The sequence below is a fragment of the Anas platyrhynchos genome, chromosome 22 (genome assembly GCF_047663525.1).
Source record: "Anas platyrhynchos isolate ZD024472 breed Pekin duck chromosome 22, IASCAAS_PekinDuck_T2T, whole genome shotgun sequence".
NCBI classification, from domain to species: Eukaryota; Metazoa; Chordata; class Aves; order Anseriformes; family Anatidae; genus Anas; species Anas platyrhynchos.
The window spans coordinates 2,572,232-2,595,151 of NC_092608.1; the positions used below are offsets into that span (position 1 = coordinate 2,572,232).

Below are 22,920 nucleotides of genomic sequence, written 5' to 3' on the forward strand. Positions count from 1 at the left end.
GGCACTGGGCATGGCTGATAAAAATCAGACGTTGCCATTTCGGGGAATGAGCACTTTAAAGAAGGCTACATGTTTGGAAATAGGCTTTGCTCTTTCACCCAGTGCAGTGTTTGCTGGGCACTTGCACAGCAGCAGAGACAAATCCCCCTGCTAGCGACCGGCCAGGGCTGCCAGGAGTGCTTGCTTCAAACTGAAGCCGCTCGGCTGCGCTCCCGAAAGCGGCCGGCTGAATTACATTTCATATTAAATTAGCTATCTGGATTAGCGTAATTACGCCACAAGAACTAGCTACTCGAGCCACGTGGCAGTAATTCTCTCTTCTCTTTTCATTTTCCTTGTCTTCTTCTCTCTCCTCTCTATTTTCTACCTTGTTAAGCAGGCTGCAGTTTTACAGAGCCGCTGTCTATCTCCACCGTTGCCGGCTTCAGTGAGAGGAGCAAATCCCTTGCTAATAATCACTGTTCTGAGGCCTGCGTAGATTACAATAAATAGAGCTTAAATGGGGGCGTTATGTAAACCTTTTCTGTGTGGTACCAGGCAAATTCCAGCCTCTTTTCCAATTCACTGCAGCATCCCGCTTGACAGCAGTGAAAAATGTCTTCTGACTCCACTGTATTACTCGAGGCTTAAAATGCTCTCACGGTACTGGTGGTATTTACCTCGTGTTGGGCAGGGCAGGCTCCGTATCTCTGCACCCTGACAAGTGACACGATGTGTTTGTGACTGGCGATGGTTCAGGGGAAGAGCCAGCACTTGACCTGGAGGGCTCCCAGCACTGTCCTACGGACGCCGGACACGTCCACGTCCCCACGACAGCACAGCCTGGCTGAAAATCCCTTCTGCTTTTATTGGCTTTTCTGGGTAGGTTTCAAAGCAGTTGAGCAATGCTCTATTACAGTGCGGTTGCAATTTTTCCTTGGAGAAAAGGGCTCTGGAATCTAGCAGCGTTCTTAATGAACTGCAATTATTTAATATTGTAGCATGAATGCAGCCTCACTCGGCCGGGCTTTTCAGCGGGGATCGTAATGACTGTAATTGCGAAAGGATACCTCGCCGAAGGAGAAGCTGCCAGATGCAATGCCGTTCTGATCGAAAAAGGTCACAGTAAAAGGGACATTTAAATTAAGTTATAAATTACAGTTGAAGAACAATATTTTGATGAGCGAGACCAGGGATGTCAGAGCTGCAAGATGTAATTCATGGGTTCATTACTGAGCAGAGGTGCCTGACAGCTGAGCCATGCCAAAAGGAGAATTTATTTGCAACATCACGCAGACAGAAAATGGCAGCTCGGCTGAGAAGCTGTGGTGGAAACTTGAAACCTTGTGGTAATGTGCAGACTTTATGCTAATAAGGCTTTCCTGTGATCTAGAGTTGTTTAATGACTGTTGTAATATAAATGAGCTTTTTGGATACGTGCATATTGAGAATTTTTCTTTAATCTGAAATCCGGCCCAGCGATGCAGAAGTTGCTTTATTTTCCGATTCCAAGTTTGCAAACAACTGCAACAAACGTACGTACACGTTATGTCACAGCAGTTCAAAATGGAGATGCCAGAGTTAATGCTAAAAACAATAATTCTCTAGGTGACAGGACGGTAATCTAGTGTTCATAGCAATACCTTGAAAAGTTCAACCAGAAGTTAATTAAACCGTAGGCAGTCATCATTAGCTATTATTTATACGTTCAAGTTGCTTGCCAATAAAGTGCTTATATATATTAAATGACCAAGAGCAATAAGCAGAGAAAGATCCATCAGCCAGATTGAAAGAAGCAGATTGAACTCGGGCACTTACACACAAATACATTTTTCCTTTTGCTGCATTATCCTGTTCCTGGCACTTAAAAGCATTTTGTCCCTTGATCAAAGTCACGTTTTTTTTGAGACTCCAGACCGGACAAGTTCTCTTGTTTTCGCTTCTGTTTGTTTTCTTTTACGTGACTTTTTCTTTCTGTCTGTGCTCATGGGTTTTGTGGTTTGAATGCAACCGCTTGGTCAGAAGCTGCTGCTCCTGTTATCTGGTGGTTTGGGGCAGTTCTGGCAGCCTGGAAACATGGAAATTTTCTGGTAACCAGCGGAGTTGCCTGTTAGCCCAGTCCTTTCTTTCTCTGCCTGATTATCTGCAGGCTGAGAGGTTTGGGCAATAGGGCAGCCAGGATAAAAAAAACAACACTTGTTGTTCCTTGAGGCAAAATACAGGTTTCCTCCACCTTACAAAGGGGCTTTGGCACGGCTGCGTGTTTTGGGAGGGAGAAGGAACAGAAGCTCTATTCTCTTCGACGCTGTCAAATTTCCGAAGTGAAAAATCTTTTAGGTGGTAGCACACACAGAAAAAAGCATTTGCAAGGTGAGCTGGCAAAACAAACAGTCCTTTTTACTTGAAGATGGATGCGTTCCCAGTTCTGGAGTGCAAACAAGGAGAAAAACCTCTGTGTGCCCAGTAGAAAAGACATCTTATTTTCCTGCCTTTAAGTAGGTATTGCATACCAGAGGAGGCTTAAAAAAACAAGTTACGAAAGCTGTTTAAAGGCAGTCGGGTTGTTTGAGTGTTGGCACTGAGCACTGGCACTGCAAGACTGCCTGGCGGCTCTTATCGTGTGGCTTGTGGAGGTGGGCTGAGAGCACTGCTCCTCCTGCGTGGAGCTGCGGTCCTGGGAGCTGGCACTGACGCGGGCAGCGAGGCTGGTTTGTGAGCTGGTTTGTGAGCTGGTTTGGAAGCTGATGCTCTGCTCTACGTCAGGAAATTTCACCTGTGGCGAGGCGTTTGGAAGCTGGGCTTGCTATGAAGTCATCTCGGGTGATGCATGGCGCTGACTTAGAGCAGTGTGAGGTGCTGTGATGGCCCTGGCGTGGTAACGTGTCCTTCACAGCAGCCTGCAGAGATGCGAGTTGGGACAGGGGACGGGGAGGAGATGACTTTTTGGAAGCTGGTTGCTCTGTGAAGGTCCAGATAGTCGTGGTTACTGCACACAGTGTTTGTAACTCTCTTGTACATGCCACGTCGAAAGCTGATATGAATAGAAAATGATTCTGGCTTAGTTTTCTCTCTTGTTCCCATCATATTAGCCAAGCACTTGTTTTATTGCAGTAACACCCTGTACGTGATTGTTACTTCAGCTGGTGGTAAGGGAAAAAATGTTCAGGCAGGCAATTAAGGGAACGCTGCTGATTGTTCTAAATCCCCATCCCAGGCTCTGATCAGAGGTCTTTGTTCAGCAGTGACCTTTTCTTCCTAGAAGTCCTCAACTTTCTTTAAAAGTCCCTCGAGCACAAACAAATCCTGAATGCCCCAGTGACTTGGGGCAAGAGGTAGAAGAGCACCTTCAGCACTTCAAGGCCTGCTCCTACTGTTCCTGGAAGGTTTGAGTCAATTTGTGCCAAGTGTTACCTGGAACGTGCTAATTTCTCCTCTAACACAGCCAATGGCATCTCTGTGCCCACCAGCAGGAGGTAAGCAGTGCAGCCCTAGAGGGCTGTGCTCTCGTGCTTTCACAGCTAACTGCAGTCCTCCGTGGTTTTGGACCTCCCAGGCGTTGAATAGTGATTGTTTATCAAATTGATTTCTGGAAGCTCAGCTATTCAGGTGTTACAAAGGAGGCTCCAATTTACTTGGAACTGAAATTTCACCAGCAAATAGAATAAATTAGCTGTTACTTTCAGTACGTTTAGAGACCTCAGTAAGGGAGGTAATTCCTAGCATGCTTTGCACTGCAGATGGATGGGCTTTGCAGGCAGTCACAGTCTGTTCTGTGGCATGACCAGAAAGCTGCAATGCTAATAAAATAAATGGGAAGATTGCATATTGTGATATGTGGTACCCCAGTTCCACCCTTTTGTGAAAATGTGCCCCAGTATGATGGACCTTTCATGCTTGCTCTCACAGCTGCATGAGCCCTGCTGGTGGTGCAGGGCATCGCTTTCGCCCTGCCAGCCTTCACCATGGTCTGCTATGACCTGATGAATGTTCTGCCCCATTGTTTACAGAAATAATTTCACTTTTGACCTAAGAAAAGTGAGATTTTTCTTTTCCTCCTCCTGTAATCAGGTTTGATATAACCATATTAATAGTGACAAAGTAGTTAATACCTTGTCGCCGCGCAGTAATTGTATCTTCATCCCTGTTCAGTTCAGCAGACGGGGACAACTTCAAGAATTGGAGTACTCATCGAAATGTTTTCGGAGAGGGATCGGATGTTGGGCTGGCGGCACAGATGCTTCTGCAGGGTGGGATGCAGAGAGCTTGGGATACGTTCAGGGCAGGAAGGAAAAGCAGGAGATAATGTATGGAATTACTCTTTGGTTATCGCTGTCGTAAAGAAAACTTTCAGCGTCTACAAAAATCTGTGCTGTTAGTCAATAGCTCTGGTGTCCTTAGCACCTTGTTTAGAAAAACTCGCTCTTGTCTGTGCAGGGAAGTCTGCATGTAAATCCTTCTCCCTTCTGGGTATGGGAAGATAATTCAGTTTCTGTCACCCCAGCAATATGTCTCTTTCTTTTAGATCGCTTTCCGAAGATATAGAGCAGGCTCCTGACTAGTCCTCCAGTTCTTAAAATCCCACTGTACTTTGAAGATAGGACAGGCAATAAATCTACAGTGTGCTAAATGTTTTCTATCAAGAGTTAAGAGCTGGAGATTCTCCTGGGCTCGTTGCTGAGTGTTTTTTTCAGTGTCGTTGTTTTTCTACATCACCCTGATTCAAATGTCTACTTCAGACAGCTTTTGATCATGTACTTACCTACTTTTATGGTAGAAAATAAGGTATGGTGTAGGCTGTGACCATCTGAAACAGTAACGTCAACGTAGACGTTCCTACTTGCCTTTATGTACTCTCTAGTTATTTGCAGAGGCTTTTTATTTTCCATATTTGTTTTTCAATAACACATTGATCTTTGCAATGCAGTAAGAATCCTGTAGAGAGAAATTTCTGGGTGGTAAACCTGACATCCCATAGCTTGCACTCCCTCCTGTATGTTAGGGTTTTCTGGTTGGCTGAACAAAGTACTGCCGTGTAAAATAGAACTCCTTTTGAAAAATGCTTTGGAGCTTTTTACAAATTTCCTTTGAATTTATAATGTAAAAGATGTATTTTCAAAATATAGCCAAAAATATTCAGTGCTTTGTGGCCTCAAACATCATCTGGGAGAAATCCAGGAAGGAGCGGAAAAACCATACTTGTCTTAATGTTGTCTCTGCTACTAATAAAATTCCAATTACCTTCAGGTTGTTTAAATTTCACTTCATATATCAACAGTAGAAATAATTAGGCATAGAGCATCTCATGTGGCCCCCTTTATTTTTTTTCTCCAATATCGGATCACTGCTAATTCCATTGAATGTGCTATTTGTCTTCTTTATTTTTTAGCTACACGAAAGTAACTATGATGCTGGAAAAGCCCTGCAGCGGTTGGTGAAGAAGCCTGTGCCCAAGCTGATTGAGAAGTGTTGGACTGAAGATGAAGTGGTAGGGAAATGAATTATTCCCTTGAGCTTTATAGTTCATGTTGCTTCTCTCATTCATTTCATTTTTTTTCCAAAAGAGGTTATTTTTATGGGAAAGAAGAGAGGCAAATAATTTATTGCACAGGGTACATCTTTGCACACTCCTGACTTAGTGGACTCTCATTCAGCATACAGAACTTTATTAGGCTATTTTTCTAATAAAGAATGAGAGGAGAGGATCAAGTGACTGTAGTTGAGAGGACTCCATAGGGCAGATGAACAGCTGGAAAACCTCGGGGCTCTAAATTTCGCTTCCACTTTCACCTCCAGGCAGGCTGGCCCCATCCATTAACTGGAGTAGGACAAGATGTAAAAAGGCACATGAAGCATTGTCCTGGATTTGTACCTGCTGGTGTTGGAGAAGGCTCCCAGCGTCAGCACAAGTCAGCTAATGGGAAGCTAGATAGCAGTGTTTTCTCTTAAACTGAGTTTTAAGTCCCTTTTTCCCTTCATACGGGATATTAGAAATTGCTTGCTGGCATCATTCTTGATGGATGAGTCTTTGACAAAGAGCAGACCAAAAGGAGATAATAGGGAAGCTGGGATTTAGCCACGCCATCTGCATGCACACTAAAGTATGCAGGACTCGTCAGGCTCCAAAACCGTGCTGAAAACAGCGCATCCATCTTAAACAAAGCTCCAGAAATAATGTATGGACATGATGAATGGGGGGCGTACAGTAAATATCCAGCACAGTATCGTGTCCTCACCATTATGGAACTTGGATTTGGGCACACAGAGTTTAACATCCCAGTACACTGCAAGCCTCATCCACACACACGGCGTAGGGAGGAACCAGCAGGGTGATTTCTCTGGCATTGTCAGGTAGTTACAGACCTCTGGGGTATGTGGTTGGGGCTGTAGTGCCAGAGGTGAAGGAACATGTCAGCACGTTATTGCTTCCTTCAGCCAGAGGCTGAGGTTTTGGGTCTGTATGGCTTCAGATGGAAATTCCTGCTATTGATATTAGCCTACTAAAAGAGTAAGTATTAGCCTACTAAGAGTATTAGCCTATTAAAAGATTCTGCAGCCTGATAGTGGAGGGGGAAAAAAACAAAAAAAACAACTTCTGAGCTGAGAAAGACACCTCTTCAGAAAAGCTCTAATTGACAGAGAAGGTGCTGGGAAAGCACTCCATGCTCCCAGACGAGTGGACCACATTTTGTATTCCTGTGTCTTTTTGCAGAATTTGGGGGAGATGATATCTGCTCAAGAATTAAAAAGGCAAAGGTTTCTCCTTGTGGTTTGTTTGTTCTGCAGTTTAATTGCTGCAATTGTGAGATTGCTGCTGGCTTAATTTTTATGTGTATGACATAATGCAACTGTGCTTATTAAAGTGTTTTGTAGGGTTATAAATCACACGAAGTTGGGAGCAAATTATAGATTCTTAATTTGCTGACAGCTAGTAAACAAGCAGATTCATATTCTGTCTGAATAAATAGCAATATTTGTTGCATTCAGCACAAAAGTTGCATTTTCTGGCAGCGTGCGGAAACCAAATGCTGTTGTTACAACCCTTTGTTTGTCAGACCTTGCAGCTTGAGCTCGCATGCAAGTACTTGACTGCAAACAGGGAGACACTTGTGCATTTTCACGGTGTGGGAGAAGAGAAGTGCTGAACGAGTTCACTTGGATTATGTCCTAAAAATATTTTGCATTTTAATGCCGCTGTTAAATGCACTTAACAAAATAGATTTATGTCAGATGGAATGCGTAAGAAGACAGTGCCTCCTTAGCAAGATGACTAGGCATGTCTGGGTTGGTGAAAATGGAAAAAGGTTATTTCCTAGCTCAATAATTAGGCGGTGGTGTGCACTAAAATAGAAAATCAGATGGCTGAAATTTAGCTATGATAAAATATTTATCAAAGAAGAACCTCAGACTCGGTTGTGGTTTTTACCTTTCACCGTCCAAAAAGCTGCTTCTCTCATGTGTGATAATAAATGTGGTATAAATGGAAGTAGAAATTCAACACATTGTGTGTACCTACCGGGTGTCTAAATGAAAAATCAGATTTGGGGCAAGACAACACGGTTCATGTAAAAGATGAGCAAAGTTCTGTGGGTTGCTGTTGTTTTTCTTTTTGAACGAATGAACTTTTAAGGTAGTTAATTGGTAGAGTAAAAGTACATTTGGAAATACAAATAAAAATACAATTTGTGTTCTTTTGTTAAGTAATTAAGGTGGCATTGGTGCTGTAAAATAGGGCTGATAATAGGTGGCGTTTTCATGGGCTCTTAACACTTCTTAATTATTCAGTCGGTGGCTGGAGAGACTTTTTTTTTTAAGCTCTAGTTTATCTGAAAGCCTTTCAAGGATTTATTCCAATGAATTGTGTGTACTTGCTCTCTCCTCATACGTACCCTTGTGCAAGAGCTAGATTAGGGCAGGCCAGGCTGTGTAAACCCGTGTTCAAGTCGGCTTTATTCAGAAAGCCAACAAAGAACCTTTGTGGTAAGGAGGGTGCCTGAAGTGGTGGGGTGGAAGAGGATCGTGTGCTAGCACGGCAGCAAGGCAAGCAGAGGGTGAGTAAAAAGCCTAGAACATGCTTTCCTAATAAGGTTTTCGGCAATCTCATCACAAAAGGGCATTTTGTTTGGGGCGCTGGCTGCTGGAACAAATGCTTCCAGTGCTCAGCCTTGTGCTCGCTGTGTTTGTCCTCGCACTGTCATTACCTCCGTTTTCTCTGCCTACATTCTTTCCGTAGAATGGTTAAATCGAACGCTGCCAACTCCTCTTCTTCTGTGCCGAGGGTTTTTTTTTTCACTCTCCTTGTTTTTTCCATCAGCTGCACTATGCTGAGAATGCCAGAGCTGCTGCAGCTCGGGGATTTTGATCAGCAGTCCGTGTTAAATGGTAGAGAACAGAGCCTTGCGAGCAAGAAAAGGCAAAATTTACTGAAAAGTGAAACATTACTCCAAAAGTGCAGCCCCTGTGAGTGCAGACTAATGATCGTTAACTCTATAAATCATTGTCAGCCTCAGCTCGTTTTATCATATTTGTTCCTGTTCTGTTCCATCCAAGTTTCCAGAAACACTTGGCAGTCCTCCAACCTCGGCAGAGCCAAAGATCAAACTGTGCTCTTATTTATAGACAGCTAAGCTCCACCTGCAGAACTTCATAGCTTGTTTGTCTCCGGCAGTTTGTAGAAAACTCCAGATTAAAGCAGCTGCACTGCACTCCTGAGCCTTTCTGGGGCTTGCAAGGCAAATTTCCTTCTCGTTGGCTCCGCAAACCTGCAGCAAACTCCCCCTGCACCATACGTAGGGTGCTGCAGCTGCACGGGAGCTCAACAGCCAAGGGTTTTGCAGAGGAAGAGACTGCGTCAAACCCCAAATCTGGCCAAAATAATTAAATTTCAGGGAGATCCTTAGTATTAAGTGTGTCTCCCCCATATTGTGATGGGAAGCAGTGAGCAGCAGGGAGTCTCAGGTGATGTGGGGCTGGTGACCCGAGAGTGGCACCAGTGAGGGAAGTGGAAGACCCAGGTGCAAACCATGTCCCCATTTGTGCTGGGCTTCATCTCCTCTTGCAGCCCAGCAATTACCTACTGAGTGATTTTTATAACTCTTATGAATAGGCAGGTGCCACACCAGGCACTAAGCTCTGCTCAGTTAACCCCCTAACTGGGAAAGGCTCTGTAAATGACCAGCTCCATCCCAGAATGGCTGAGGCTGGAGGCACCTCTGGGATCGCCTGGTCCAACCCCTGCCCAAGCAGGCCCACTTAGAGCAAGTCAGCCAGGACCATGAGCAGAAAATAATTAATAAAACCAAATCACAGCTTCCCTTGTCTCGTTTTTTCCACTCCTACCGTTCTGATCCTATGATATTCTCCTTCCCCCTGCCAGCCCTCACAACAATTTTGTTATTACAAAGTTAATTTTCTGCCACTTTGTAAGGTCAGTGTCTGAAAAGCTTGGTTGCAGGGAGAGGCAAGAGACAGAGGGAACGGAGCACCGGGACAGTATCAGGTTAGTGGGCAGGTGGCAAAAGCACCCGAAGGGGAAGTGTGGGCACAGCGATGCAGGGAAACAACTGGCTGGGTCCAAAAGTCGTTCTTCAACCGTTATGCTTCCTTAGGTCAAAAACCCTCCGAGTTGGTTGTTGAGTTACTTGCATGAGTGTTTTGAGCGAGTTTCCACTGTGCAGGGTGGGTGGGTACTGTCCTTCGGCTGTGGATGGGATAGCCAGGCATTGTCCAGCACAGGTCTCTGCAGTGTTCAGGAGGATTTGTGATCTGTGTGAATAGCTCAAATTTATTGTAGTTAGCTTTTAACTCTTTCTGCCGACTATCCGTTGCCCGAAGATTAAGCCTTTCTTGTTAATTAAAAGCCCTTTGCTGCCTGTGACCGATCTATCCGGTAGGAGTTGCCTTGCAGTGATCAGAACTGATTAAAATAAAGGATGGAGGTTATTTTTACTACTGATGAAGTGGTTACAGAGGTTTAGATCAAATTAAATAGAGGATAAAATTTACCACTGATTGAATTAAATGGAAGGCTCTGTAAATATGAAGATGGAGGTTTGCTGTCTCCCTGGTGTTTCTGAACCCATGGCTATTTTTAAACCTTTCTCATTCCAGTACGTATATTCGGGGGCACACTGTGAAAACCACAGTCCTTCCCTCCTGCCTACTAAAACCAGCTGAAGCAGCTCCTTCACTGATGCATCTACAGGCAGCTCTAAGAGCAGCTGCTTCCTGTTTATAAAGGCTGCTGCTCCACCTGACAGCATCAATCTCCAGCGTGACTTGGTGAGCAGGGCTTGGTTTTCTCTTGCCGTGCTGACGAATTCACTCCTGCAGACAAATTCAGTGAGCAGTTGTGGTGCAGAACGCCGCATCGAAGCGCTTTCCAAGCAGACCAGCGTTGTGCAGCATCACCTGGGGGGGATCCTGCTTGTTCGAGCTGGGCTGCAGTGCCTACCACAAGGCAGCAGTGGGGTTCCAGGTGGGTGCTTGCTTTGGGAAGAGGCCACGCAGTGTGCTGTTAGGACAGAGCAGGTTGTTTTGACCACAAATGCCATGCCTGATGTGAATGGCACGATGCTGGGGCAAAGGGACTGACCTCAACCTTCAGGCAAGTGACAGGCTGATATCTTTCACTAATGCAAGGCTAGAGTAACCCCATTTCCTCTTATTTTCTTCAGCCATCCTCCTAGTCCCCAGGACCTGGTAGCACGTGGGCTCTGTGACGCTCCGGTCTGCTCATCCTGCATGCAGCCACGGGCTGTGGTGTGGGCAGGACGTGGTGTTTGCCTTTCTGTGCTCTGAGACAACAAAAATGCTTCGCTGGAGCTCAGCCAGGAATGTTGGAGGGGAAGAGAAATCACTGGTTCTGCATCTCCTGGCCACCTCTGAAAGTGGTTCTTTGTGTCTCTGACAGCACGGGCTGTTTTGGTGCAACATCAGTGATCCCTGTTAGGGATGGGGTGGTGCTGATCAATTAACCTTCTCCAGATGGAAATATTTCTAAAATTATGTTGAAATTGTATTTAGAAACATACTGACTTATAGCTTTCTGTCTATCGGGAACAACTACAACTAACCCCAATGCTGAGCACTTGTAGTTGAACCCTGGAGCACTGCTTCACTTTCCCCATGTGCCAGACCCGGAGCAATGATCTTGAGCTGCTTTCAGTTTAGTTTGACTTGAAACACCCCCATTTTCTGCTGTGGTTTCAGTGGAAATATTTCCCAAGAAAAATTGTCCTAATGGGATTTCCACTCTCTTGGGACGAGACGTGCTCTGAAAGCAGCTTCTATAATTTCAGTGATGCTCAGAACAATTCCGAGCTAACGCTTGCTCCTGGTCCCAAAATGAGCTGTGTCTGCACGCTTCCATTTCAGATAAATAACCTATCAAGTGACTGTCATTTACAGCAGATACAATGTTCATCTGAAGTTTTAATTTAATGAAATAGTTTTCAATTCCGGCGTGCCACACATATTGGGAACAGTGAAGGAAATAGTCCAGTTCTGGCTGTTCTTCATGTAACAGTTCTCTTTTTTTGTCTCTATTCAGAACGTGCTTTTTTTCTGTCTTTTTATCAAAAGTACCACCAAAATCAATACAGCTTACAGGAGAGAGAAATACAAATCAGAACTAAAAGAGAACCTCTAGTTTATTAGGTTTTTAATTAAACATGATGAACACATTTTAAATAACACAAAGGCCTCAGGCAGAGCTGCATCTAATCGAAACAGATTAAGTCACCCGTCCACACTTGGGTAGTTATTAATTCTGTTTATTTATGCATGCTTGCTGAAGGCAGAGTTCACTGCTGCTGTGTTGCAGTTTATTGCACAGGGAGGCTTTTGCTGCATGGAATTGTGCTCCTAATTAGCATTCAGATGTTGATGATGAAGAACGTTGGTGAGGCTAATTGAACCACCTCTGCAATTCAGGGCTGCCTTCCAAAGTTAAGAGAATTGGGGTGAAGCAGTAGTTTTTGCGTAACTTCTTGGACTCTTCCTCCCTTTTCTCCTCCGCTTTGTCCCATCTTTTCAAGAGATGTTAAAATTCTCAAAAAGCAAATGCAAAATGTTCCTTCGGAAGGAGGTTTTGCTCGTGCATCTCCATGCAGAACTGCTGATGACACACTGTGACATCCTTGATAACTAGCTTTTATCATGAAATATGCTGCCCTTTAAATATTTTACATTGCTTTTGATGTAGAGTAGTTGAGGTAAACAACCTAGATTCAAACAACCTCTTAAATTTATGTGCAGGGATAGTTAATCCTTGCTGGCGATAAACCTTAATTGGCCATGTACATGGATTTACAAGTTCATAAATTTTAAAATATCCACACCTGGCTTCAGCTTAAAGCTCATTTGTCATAAAATACAAGTGGAGATCTGTCTGCCAAAAATGACAAGATACAGCAAACTAATTCCCTAACGTGTTTACGAGTGTTTGTAATCCAGTGTAGCTGGTCAAGAAATTACTTATGCAAAACACACGTACTTATTTGCCTGGCTTTTCTGCCTGGAATCATCTTCAAATGTCTCTCATCTGCCCTTTTTGGAATATCTGCTCATGAAAACATTGTTTTCATTGCTCACTCCTTTGAAGCCAGCCTTTTCAGTTATGCTGGAAGACAGAGCTGCTTACTGGGGCAAAAATACCATGAATTTTATTTACTGTTTATGTGGCAGCTATAGAAAATGTGATTCATAGCAAAATTGAAACAGAGCCTCTCGAATGGTGAGAAGGAAAAAATATCATCAAGGGATATTTGAAAAGGAGGCTGGCATTGCAAGGCTGCGGTTGAGTAATTGAGTGGGCTTAGAAGGTTAAGATATCACTTGCTGCTTGGTTTTAATTTTTTATCCACAAAAAGTAAACATTACAGCTTCTTAGTGGGGTACCAGTTCCTGTTAATGTTTTCTGGACTTCAGAAATCAAGCCGTCCGGTGCTGTTTGCAAGTGCATTAGTCAAAAACAGCTGAAAATTAGCTGAGGATTGAAAGAAAAACAAGCCACGGTCTAGTAAGTCCTCTATTTTAATAAGAATAAATCAAGTTTCAGTTTAAGAAAAAAGGTGGGAACGTACAGTCCCAACTATGGTGTATTCTAAGAACTTAGGCTATAAAAAAAAAAACACATCAATCCTCACGGTAAAAAGTAACTGATGAAGGACAAGATTCTTCTGCTTGGGGGGAAAAAAACAAAACCCAATTATTTAAGAGTTGCATAAAACTCCAGTTACTCAGCAGTTGACAGATACACAAAATTATGAAGTGTAATACAGCCAGAAAATATAAGGTATAATCTGGCTAGGAAAGGTGAATTTAGCTTAAACACAGCTTTTTAGACAAAAGATATCCATCTTTTGGGTTGTGATTAACTTGCATCAGTCTTTGATCCAAGCCCTTGTTTAAAGGGATCAATATTGCACATACAGCACTGAGTTTATTGTCAAGTCCTTTCGGAAATGAGACAGTGAATTAAAAATCAATTATACGTGCAGAAAAGTTTGTGTAGGGCAATCAATTTTGTCCTTTTAGTTTGCAGAAAGATTCCATTGTTTAACCAGCTGTGAAGAGGAATGAATTTTAAAAGCCTCCAGCAAATGAGATAGCCCAAATGGGGTGGGGGTAGATTCAAAAAAAATTATTTCAGCATTTCATGTACAGCAAAGGCTGCCTTCAGGGATAAATCTATAAATCCTGTCAGTGACCTTGGCTTCAAAATGGGTGATTTCACTGCTTTCGTTAATCTTGATCTTTCCACAGCTGCCAGATAAGTTAGCCTTTTCTTAACAATATCATTATAGTTTTTGTTTGCTTTGTTTAACTGCCATATGTTTCTCGATTCATCGTCTTTCTGCCTTCATGTGGAATATTTTTATCTATTAAGTGCTTGCCATATTGCTGATCCCCCAAAATAATACAACAAATATTTACACTGGCCAGTTGCCACGGCTCAGAGGGCTATTTCTGCACAGGGCCGGGAAGCTAAACTCCGAGCTGAACTCCTCTGTAAACTGAATAATTTGTAGGTGCTTTCACAAGTTGGGTTTGGTTTGGTTTTCTAAAAAAAAAATAGGCTTGTAATAGGGAGACAGAAGCACAGTTCACTGTTGCCAGAGGGAAGGAATCTGCTGCCTGGAAGATTAATAAATGCTCTAGCAGTTGATTGTTGAAACCATGTTTTTCATCTCATTTTCAAGGGCGTCTAAAAAATGGAGATCGCTTACACTTGGTAGCGTTCTCGATCATCTTTCCGTGTTCATTTCAAAACGAGAACAAGACACTGGGGGACTTGAGAGATTGCGTCTGTTCTCCCATCGGGCAGAGTGGTTATTTTATAAATGAAGAGGGCCAAAAAAGCTGTCCTTCGTAGTTTCTTAGCAACAGAGCCGGAGTCGGGTTTAACGTCCGCGCGTACCGTACGAGTGCTATGTATAGCAGCACGGGCTGTGCAGCTCGGCAGCGTGGCGGCTGAAACAAAGGGCACTCACCCAGCCTTGGGCAGGGGAAGAAAATCTGCCCAGCGTGCCCATACGGTGCACGGCTCGTCGTCTTCCTCCTCTCACCATCAGATGATGCCCTGGGCAGGGGCACGGTGGCTGTCTGCACTGCTCCGACAGCTAATTCAGATTTTTGTCTGCAAAGAGATCTGGAATCTGATTTAAATATAATGCCTTTTATCCCGTTTCTTTCTGAAAGGAAACTGAGTCACAGCATTAACAGTAAGAGCGTCAGGCGAGCACAGGGATTGTCATAATTACGGCAGCTTCTAGGGTTAATGCTTTTGCTACAGCAAGCAGAACCAAAGGAGTGAGTGTTGTAATCATGGTAAAACTAACCCCCCATCAGTTTCTTAATTTTTTTAATTTAATTTTTAGAAGATACTGTGTATCAAAGCTGTCTTGCTTACGTTCCACTCACCTGTTTACTCTCCATTTTTGTACATATTTAATTCCCAAATTCCAAAATTCAGAATTTTGTAAAGATTCATATTTGTTAGTAGTATGATGGACTTCTGAGTCTGATAAATTCCATAGGGTACTTCTCACAGTTTGCTTCCCCTTCTGAACACAAATTTAGTAAATGCCCTTCCATAGGCTTTCTGGCTTGTTTTCCTTGATGTACATTGTCCCAGCGTCTAGGATTGTGTGAAGGTTTTCATGGTTTTGAAAACAGTTTTTAAATTTAAATACAATAGTGTTTAGCTCCCTGTTTTCAGAAGATTGATTGTTTTGGAAATGCTCTAAATAGTGTGATTTAAATTTTACCTTTCCTAATGGTCTAGGAGGGGGACATCCACGTGCATAGGGAGACATCCGCAGCTCTTGGTTTCATTTCAGATGGTGTCAATTGCCATGGCATATTCCAGTAGTTGGAGTTTGTCTTGCAGCTGTTAAGAAATTTGCATCAGTCTAAAGAATCCCTATCTCTGTACTACCTAAAAGTGCAATTTTAATATAGTAACATGGTAATATTACTATAGTAATATAGTAATGGTGCAGTGCTGTGTTGTTTTCCATGTCAAGTGTATGATAGAAATGCTGCCCAGCATCTTTCCAAGTCATTTTGGCTTAGTCTAAGTTGATACAGCTACCAAGTGATTCTAACCCATGTCAGAATTACTGCAATAAATGCATAGAGCCCGGGAATGGATTGAAACCTGGGAACAATCTTAGCTGTGACTCACACCACATGAAAAGCTCTTCAGCTTGCTGTGTCCGAGGTGCTTTTTGCTGTAAAGGATGCAGAAGTGTTCAGGCAGTTTCTTTGTCTTTGCCGTTGTACCCAAGGATGAGCAGTGCTATCCTTGCAGAAGGATGTTCCATGCCCTCTTTGCATTTCTGGGAATATTTATTCCAGTTTGTCCATGTTGTTTGTTTTCTCTAGTGAGGTGAAGAGTCTTACGGTCTCAGGAAATTGCCAGGCTCTTACCAGACTCTGAGATTTTGTAGAGGCACCTTGGTTGGGCCGTGCTGCCAGCGGGAGCCATCGTGTGCTACAGGCGTAGGAAATAAAAGCTATCTGTTTTGCTGCCTTGCAAGTGGTAATTCAATATTTTAGATTGTTTGGGCAGTGAAGGGTAGGGTAGCGCTGTTGAACTGCTTAAGCCTGATGGATGGAGAAGAAACACGTTTTCAGGACTGCAATCCATAACTCAGATGGAGCGGCGTGACGCCGGGGAGGCTGGCAGCTCCGGCTAAGGAACGGGAGCCTGAAGCTGAACCCTTACTGATTTAGGCACCTGCAGGCAAAATATCTTCAGAAATCGTGTTGGAGGAACAGCAGAAGCAGTGCCCAGGATGCTGGGAACTTGGCATCCAGGTAAACCTTGGTGACAACCAACTTGAGCTCCGTGGCAGAGGGTCTTGCCAAAGGAGACTGATACCGAACCAAACAATTATCTAAAAAATGGGAGTTTTAGTATAATTAAGGGTATTTTTGAAATACGGCACTCTTAAGGTTTTGATTTTAATGTCAGGAAAAGCTCATTTTGAACAGGTATTTGATTTTTCTAATAGCTATGAGGAGAAAAACCAAGACTAAACAAAAGTAACTTTTCCCAGTGACACTGGATTTGCTGTGATCCTGCCTGACAGCTCATCTGAGACTTATTTACTATGGACCAGGGGATGTTACAGCAGAAAATGACAGAATTCCTCTTTGAATTGGTATAGTGACATAGTTCTTATTTAAGAAACTCTGATTACTGTCACAACATGGATGCTCTGTGTGCTTTAGCGCTCAGGACTTATCTTTCCTGCACAAGCGTAAGCAGCCTGAATGCCAAGCTACACCTCATTTGCAAGTTCTGTTTGCATGATAAATTTTATTTTTCTAATCTTCCCTATCAACAGCGCTGATTTTTTTTAATCTTTCAGATGACATAAAAATGCATTTTAATGAAGCAAATTATATAGCTTTGTCTCCTTTTGTGCACAAGCGGGGCGGCCATATTCAATTAGGCTGAAAAATGATCATTTGTTCTATTACAGGCTGTAACAGAGCGAGAGAGAAAACTGTGATCCATCACCAGTTGCTCAGCTTTATGTTACTTAAATCACTTGCCATTCTGTCAGCAGCTCCGAACCCTCTATGGGAGCCATTATTTAATTTAAGTTTGTGGAGGTGTCACTTGTTTGATAATAGGCTGCTTCTGTAGTAGACGCGGAGCGACTAAATATTAATCATTTTCTGCATCCATCCAAGATTCCTAATTAGTTAGAAGGGTAACAGCGCCAGTAAAGCTAATGATTATGCTGCCATAAAAAGAATGTGACAGCAAATAAGGACTCGATCCAGCGAGATGCAGAGTGCCTGCCAGTGCCGGGGAGCCTGCGGGAGCTGGGGACACCGAGCGGTGTGCGGGGTTAATGGGGGGCGTGGGGCGACCTGGGGGGGGATCCCATGGATTTGGGAGTGCAAATGCCACCTTGGAAGGATCCTGTTTCCCGTTTCGTAGCAGCCAAGCAGCTCAGCTTTCAATCTTTTTTGAGAAGTTTGTTGTCAGCACAGAGGAAGCTCCCCAGGACAGCCTGTAAATAAGCTGAGCCGCTGCAGAGCTCTGCTGGAAGGGGCGTGCGGTTAGGTCGGCTCTTCCTTCCTCCTCGCCTGGGGTTGTGTAAAGGCTCTGCCCTGCTGCTCGGCGCTGCTGAGGGTGCAATCAAAAACAACCACTTGGTGCTCCGTGTCCGATGCTGCTTTTGTGCTTTCGTGTGCTGTGGTTTTGAAGATACAAAGTGCACATCGCTCCTGGGTTTGTGGTTTCACTTCAGCTTTTACTGCCCTCTGATATCTCGCTCGTTCCCCTATCCACGTGTGCACGATCCACCACATATTTTCTTTCTTGTTTGTTTCTTCGTGCCCTTCCTCTTCTCCCTTACCCCTCTATTCATAGCATCCTCTCAGATTTATATTTAGGCTATATGGGGAGATGGATCAGACAGGGGCTTATGCATTTAGAGGACCCAAATAAGCACCCCAGCATCTTGCTCTTCCCTGGATTGGAGTAATTTCAAGCACTCAGATCAACCATTCCACTTCTTACAAATTGGAGAAGGCGAAAGAAGGCACCTCTGGTTCATTAGGGTGCTTATTTTACAAAGGAGTTAACCTGTTACGGAGGACACTGTCTGGGTCTGTAGGTCTGGGAGGCAATTTCAGAGTCTCAGCACTTCTTCCCCAAATCTGCACCTTTCACATTCCCTTTGCCACCGTTCTCCTTTGTTACACACGCATCATTTCTGGGCCTTCGTTTCCGATTCTTTTTTTTCTCTCTCTTCTATTCATGGCTCACTTTTTCACATTTGGCACCCTCTCCCCCCGCCCCTCGACTAGATGTTTTGATTCAGAGGCCCTTACACAAAAGAAAAGGGAACTTATGAATCATCTGCTTCTTTTTAAAGCTACTTTTATGCGTTGCTGCCAAGATCACCGTGTGAGCCAACGTCTTCCTCGGTAATTGGATGGCGGCGTTGCGGAAGTGCATCAGTCACTCGCTGTGATCTTACGTTCGCGGGACAAAAAAGCAGTGGATAATTGAACAATGCAGGTTGTAGCATGGGTCCCCATGCCACGGGAGCTTGCAAGGAACCGAAACCTCGCGCAGTGGAAATTAGTTTTAAAGGGGGGAAAAAAAAATCAGAGCTGATAATTGTCAGGCAGCTCAGCTGATGGTGCATCCACGCTGCCGTAAGCACTCTGCTTGCAGATTTTGGTGCTCGAGTTGCACAGTGAGCAGCCCTGCTTCAGCTCTACCGAGGGGCTTGCTGACATGCTGTCTGCTGCCTCTTGGTGAGGACAACTCAGGGATTTCTCATCTCTAACTTTTTTTTGACGGGCAGAATTTTTGATATAATAAAAGCCCCGGTGATGGTCAGCAAACCCAGCTTCAAAAACGGGTGGCAACCTTGGGCAGTGCAGCACTGAAGATGGCTTTCTGGAGGAGATCTGGAGTGTTCTGAACGTGCTTGTGTTGGTCTTGGTGTTGAAGGCTTTGTGATACTGTGTCATCCTAGGTGGAAATGGAAGCTGGCTGCTAAACTTTCATTTCTCTAACTACAACGATAGAAATTCTCGAACCATCAGAACCCCCCTTTTTGTTGTGAGCACTTGAGCAGGATGGAGAACTCCTGCCCTACAGGACAGAGCTTGCTTTCTGCTTAATCTAGGTCTCTCACTGAGCCCGAGTCTCTTAGCTTGGAATTTATTTCATCATTTCTATTATTTCTTAAATCCAGATGTGCTGTCTCAGGTATCTCTTCACTACTCTGCAGAGTGGCAGATGAATCCTGAGACACGTTGAGGAAGCTTGTAGGGGTTGTTATGCCTTTTTAGTAAGGGTCACAAACTGGGATTTTTATCTTGGTGCTTGAACTCAAACGTGGGCACTGTAACTGCAAACAGCCCCGCTGTTTAATTATTTACTCGGCGGAGTCACCTGCAGAAATATTTGCCTCTCTATGTGGATAATTTCCTTGGGGATTCTTGCCACCATTTTGTCTCATTATTCTCGGATCTGTTCGTTTCTCTAAAGCATGGGAGCTCTTGAAGTGGTTTTGTTCATTTCCTTCTGTCATTTGCAGCAAGTCACTGTTTGACGGCAGAAATACAGCCTCCAGAATAATTGACAATAATGGCTGAAATCCCAGAGGAACAATATTTCCGCAATAGGGAACTTCCACTAGAAATACAGCGTTCGGGTCTTGAAAGGATCGCACAGTACATTTCAAGTAGTCTGAGTGCAGCTTTTTGTCTGCAGTGTTACAAATCGAGTGAAAGGACAAAAAAAATGGCACTGAAAGCAGAGAACTTCGAGCTTGCATAATGATGTCAAACTTGAGCAAATTGACATGTATTTTTGGAACTCTGTATGATCCACGTAACACAAAGATAAGTCTTTTCTGGGGGAAAAAACGAAGGAAATGGAAATGTTCGGGTGTTTAAGTAGAAAGCTCAAGTTGGAGGCTTATCTTATGCTAAGCCTCAGGTTAGTTATTAGCTGGTGGTCTGACCGTGCTGAGCTGCAGCTCCGGGCTGGGATGGGCGCGTGTCTGTGCTCACCCAGTGCCTACAACAGGAGTTCTGCTATTGATAACTTCATGGAGATCTGCTCGGTGGGAGCAGCGAGGCATTCCCTACGCTATTCCAAGCTCCGTAAATGTCACGGTAAGGAAAACAACATGAGGAGAAGGAAATGCAGAAGGAAGCTGATGCATGGTGTTTTCCTCTGGACTAGATTTTGCCTAATAAAGGTGATGAAACGCAACGGCTGCAGCCCTGTGGATGGAGGTGCGCGTTCCGAGGGAAATAGGACTTGAAGAATGAATTGGTGCTGTGGGTTTGGGTACGGGTGTTTGAGGGCTGGAGAGTGGGAGGCAGGAAAGGTTAATATTCTGAACCGATGCGTGAGGAAATGTTGCGTAGTAGGGTACTTTGTCTTCCACATAAGGGTGGCTTCTCCATTTTGTTTTGTGTCTGCTTTTGGATTCTCCACTTCAACTCTTTTCATCCCATTCAAAAAATAATAATAATTGGAACTTTTACATTTTTACAGTGTATTTTCACCAATTCTGGATGAGCATTAGTCTAAGAAACAAAAAGCAGATAGCTTTTTGCCCTTGGAAGTTTGCAGGTTAAGTGCTGAATTTCTGCTGCTTTCCTATCTTAAAGGGAGATCCTTTCAGATGTCATAGGGGAAAGGAAGCGTATCCTTGGAAAGAGATATTGTCCAACTTTTTTTACTTGCTGTTTAGTTTTGATCTACCATAAGGCTTTTTCCATATGCTAACTTTTTAACAGCAGTTTAAAATAATCAGAAGTGAATCTGTGTACAGAAAAAGATAATCTGAAGCAGAATCAAAAGCTTGCTGTTGTCTCTTGGCAGCAGCAAATTGTTTTGTTTTTCTGGGTCACAAATGTGCCAGACCTTTTCTTCTCTTTAACTCTGCAAATGCCTCTTAAAAAAAAAAAAAAAAAATCACTTAGGTGAAAACTCACTGAAATCTTTCAGCTTTGTTTGCGGCGGTGAGAAACTGTTGATTGCAGGAGATGACAAAGTTCAGGTGCCAGGAATAGATAGCGAGCTTTGGTGGTGTTTTTTTTCTTAAGCCCACAGAAAGGGCTGGGCTCAGAAGCCTGGCTCATGGACACGTGCAGAAAGAAGCAGTTTGGTGGAGGTGACGGAGGCTGCAGGAGGCTTTGTGGGTCCTGGAGAGCTGCGCAGGGCTGGAGCCAGCGTGGTGCCGGGTAGGTGGGTGCCTGCCAGTAGAAGGCCTGCCACGGGCATTTAAATACAAATGTGGGCAAGCTGGCCTGCCCAGTTCCTTGCTGGTGGAAATGACTATGCGTAGTAGCATGGGGAAATGCCTGCAATGTCTCCATACCGTGGGCCTGGGTGTTTGCAGCTGGTGGCAGCTCGGGCTTGATGCGCTGGGGAAGCTCTGCCCACAGCGGGACCTGGTGCTGCTGGGGTCCTGTGGCCTGCTCGGGGTATTGGGGACACCCCATCTTGTCCCCCATCCTGACTTTATTGGGGTTGAGCTGTGAAAGGAGCAGCCCTTGACCCAGCACTCATGTGTGCCTGCGGCTCGCCTTGCTGTCGGACGTGTCACAGGCACTGCCGTGGCGTTACGATGGATCCTAACGCTTGCAATAGTCCAGGAATCGCATTGCCAGCGAGGCAGGGCTGTTTATCAAATACCCTTTCTAGAGCTCGGGAAAAGTAAAGTCAGTTTTCTTTTTTTTTCCTCCTGCTGCTGCTTTAATATCCAGCCCTTTTTTGATCTGTGCACCAGCATCTGATGTGCCACTGCAGGCTGTCCTTAGATCAGGTTTCTTGGCGCGCTGTTGACTTTATCTCGTTTACCGGATCACATTTCTGCTGCCATACGCTGTGTGATCGCAGCCTCCCCGCAGCTCCTCAACAATTAGCGACCGAGCAGGAAGCGTGTGTTCATTACAATAGCCTTTTGATTCTGATTTTGTGATCCCGTGGCGGAGCGGCGGCTCCGCTCGGCTCTGACAACCGACTTCCCCCGGCTCGGGCTGCAGCAATCCCGGTCGGCTCTGGCCATGTTCTGTTAGGGGGAGAGGTGTTGGTGGGGCCACCAGCTTCCAGCATCACGGGAGCATCATCTGGGGACTTGTAGTGAAACACCCAGACCTGATAAAAAGGGAGGCCACGCTCGGAGCAAAACCGAATGCTCCTCGTTTAGGGGTAATTGATTTTTATTTTCTGTCTGTTTTCTTTGCTCTCGCCCAGAAACAGGTACAACATTCACCAGCAAATAAAAAAGCCTTGCGAAGTGCTTTGGGTGAATCTGAAATCTGTCTCTCTACAAAAATAGCTCTGTTGCAATACAGATGGTGAAAGAAAGCAGGGGTTAGCGCGTGAGGTTAGCAGCATCCTGACAGCTCGCAGCCCGGGGTGAAGGAATGGTTGAATTCTGCCCCGGTTCCGGAAAAGCCCGGGAGCTGTTGTGTCACCTTCGATAGCGCGATGCCTTTGATGCAGGTTTCTGCATTGATCCTTGGCATGAAGCAGAGAGAGGAAAGAAGAGATGGAGAAACTGGCAATTGGGCTGTAGCTTGCGCTGTGCTCCGGTTTAGAAACTTGTACCCCCTTATAACATCATACCCGATAAAATAAATGGAAATGAATTTGGGAAGCCTTGAGGTGAGCACCTGGGCTGTTCCTGCAGCTAGCTTGGGAACCCTTTTCCCAGACCAGGTATGGCTCAGGGTCGGAGGCACGCGGCCGGCACCACGGCGAGAGCATTTCTGCGTTCTCGTAAGGAGGGAGAGAGGAGAGAAGGGATGATGAATCCCCTCTGACCTCTGGAATGGCAGTATAAATACTTTATTGAAAATTCTAAATAAATGTGTTTGTAACCAGTAATCCTGCTCTGCATGCAGTCTCATTTAGCCAACTGTGTATGCAAA

General features: G+C 44.5%; 1 protein-coding gene and 1 long non-coding RNA gene across 9 annotated transcripts in view; both read left to right on the top strand.

The window, feature by feature from the left end:
• Window positions 1-22,920, top strand: part of RERE (arginine-glutamic acid dipeptide repeats) — a 222,513-nt gene that overhangs the window by 144,516 nt on the left and 55,077 nt on the right. For all 8 annotated transcript variants that reach the window (XM_072026842.1, XM_027443353.3, XM_027443354.3 and 5 more), the window contains one exon: window positions 5,366-5,464. In XM_072026842.1, coding sequence (XP_071882943.1) covers window positions 5,366-5,464 — 99 coding nt within the window. The remainder of the gene's footprint in view (window positions 1-5,365; window positions 5,465-22,920) is intronic.
• LOC119713438 (uncharacterized) lies at window positions 8,847-14,155 on the top strand. Its single transcript, XR_005260693.2, has 2 exons — window positions 8,847-10,453; window positions 10,653-14,155. It is a non-coding gene; the product is annotated as an uncharacterized lncRNA (long non-coding RNA).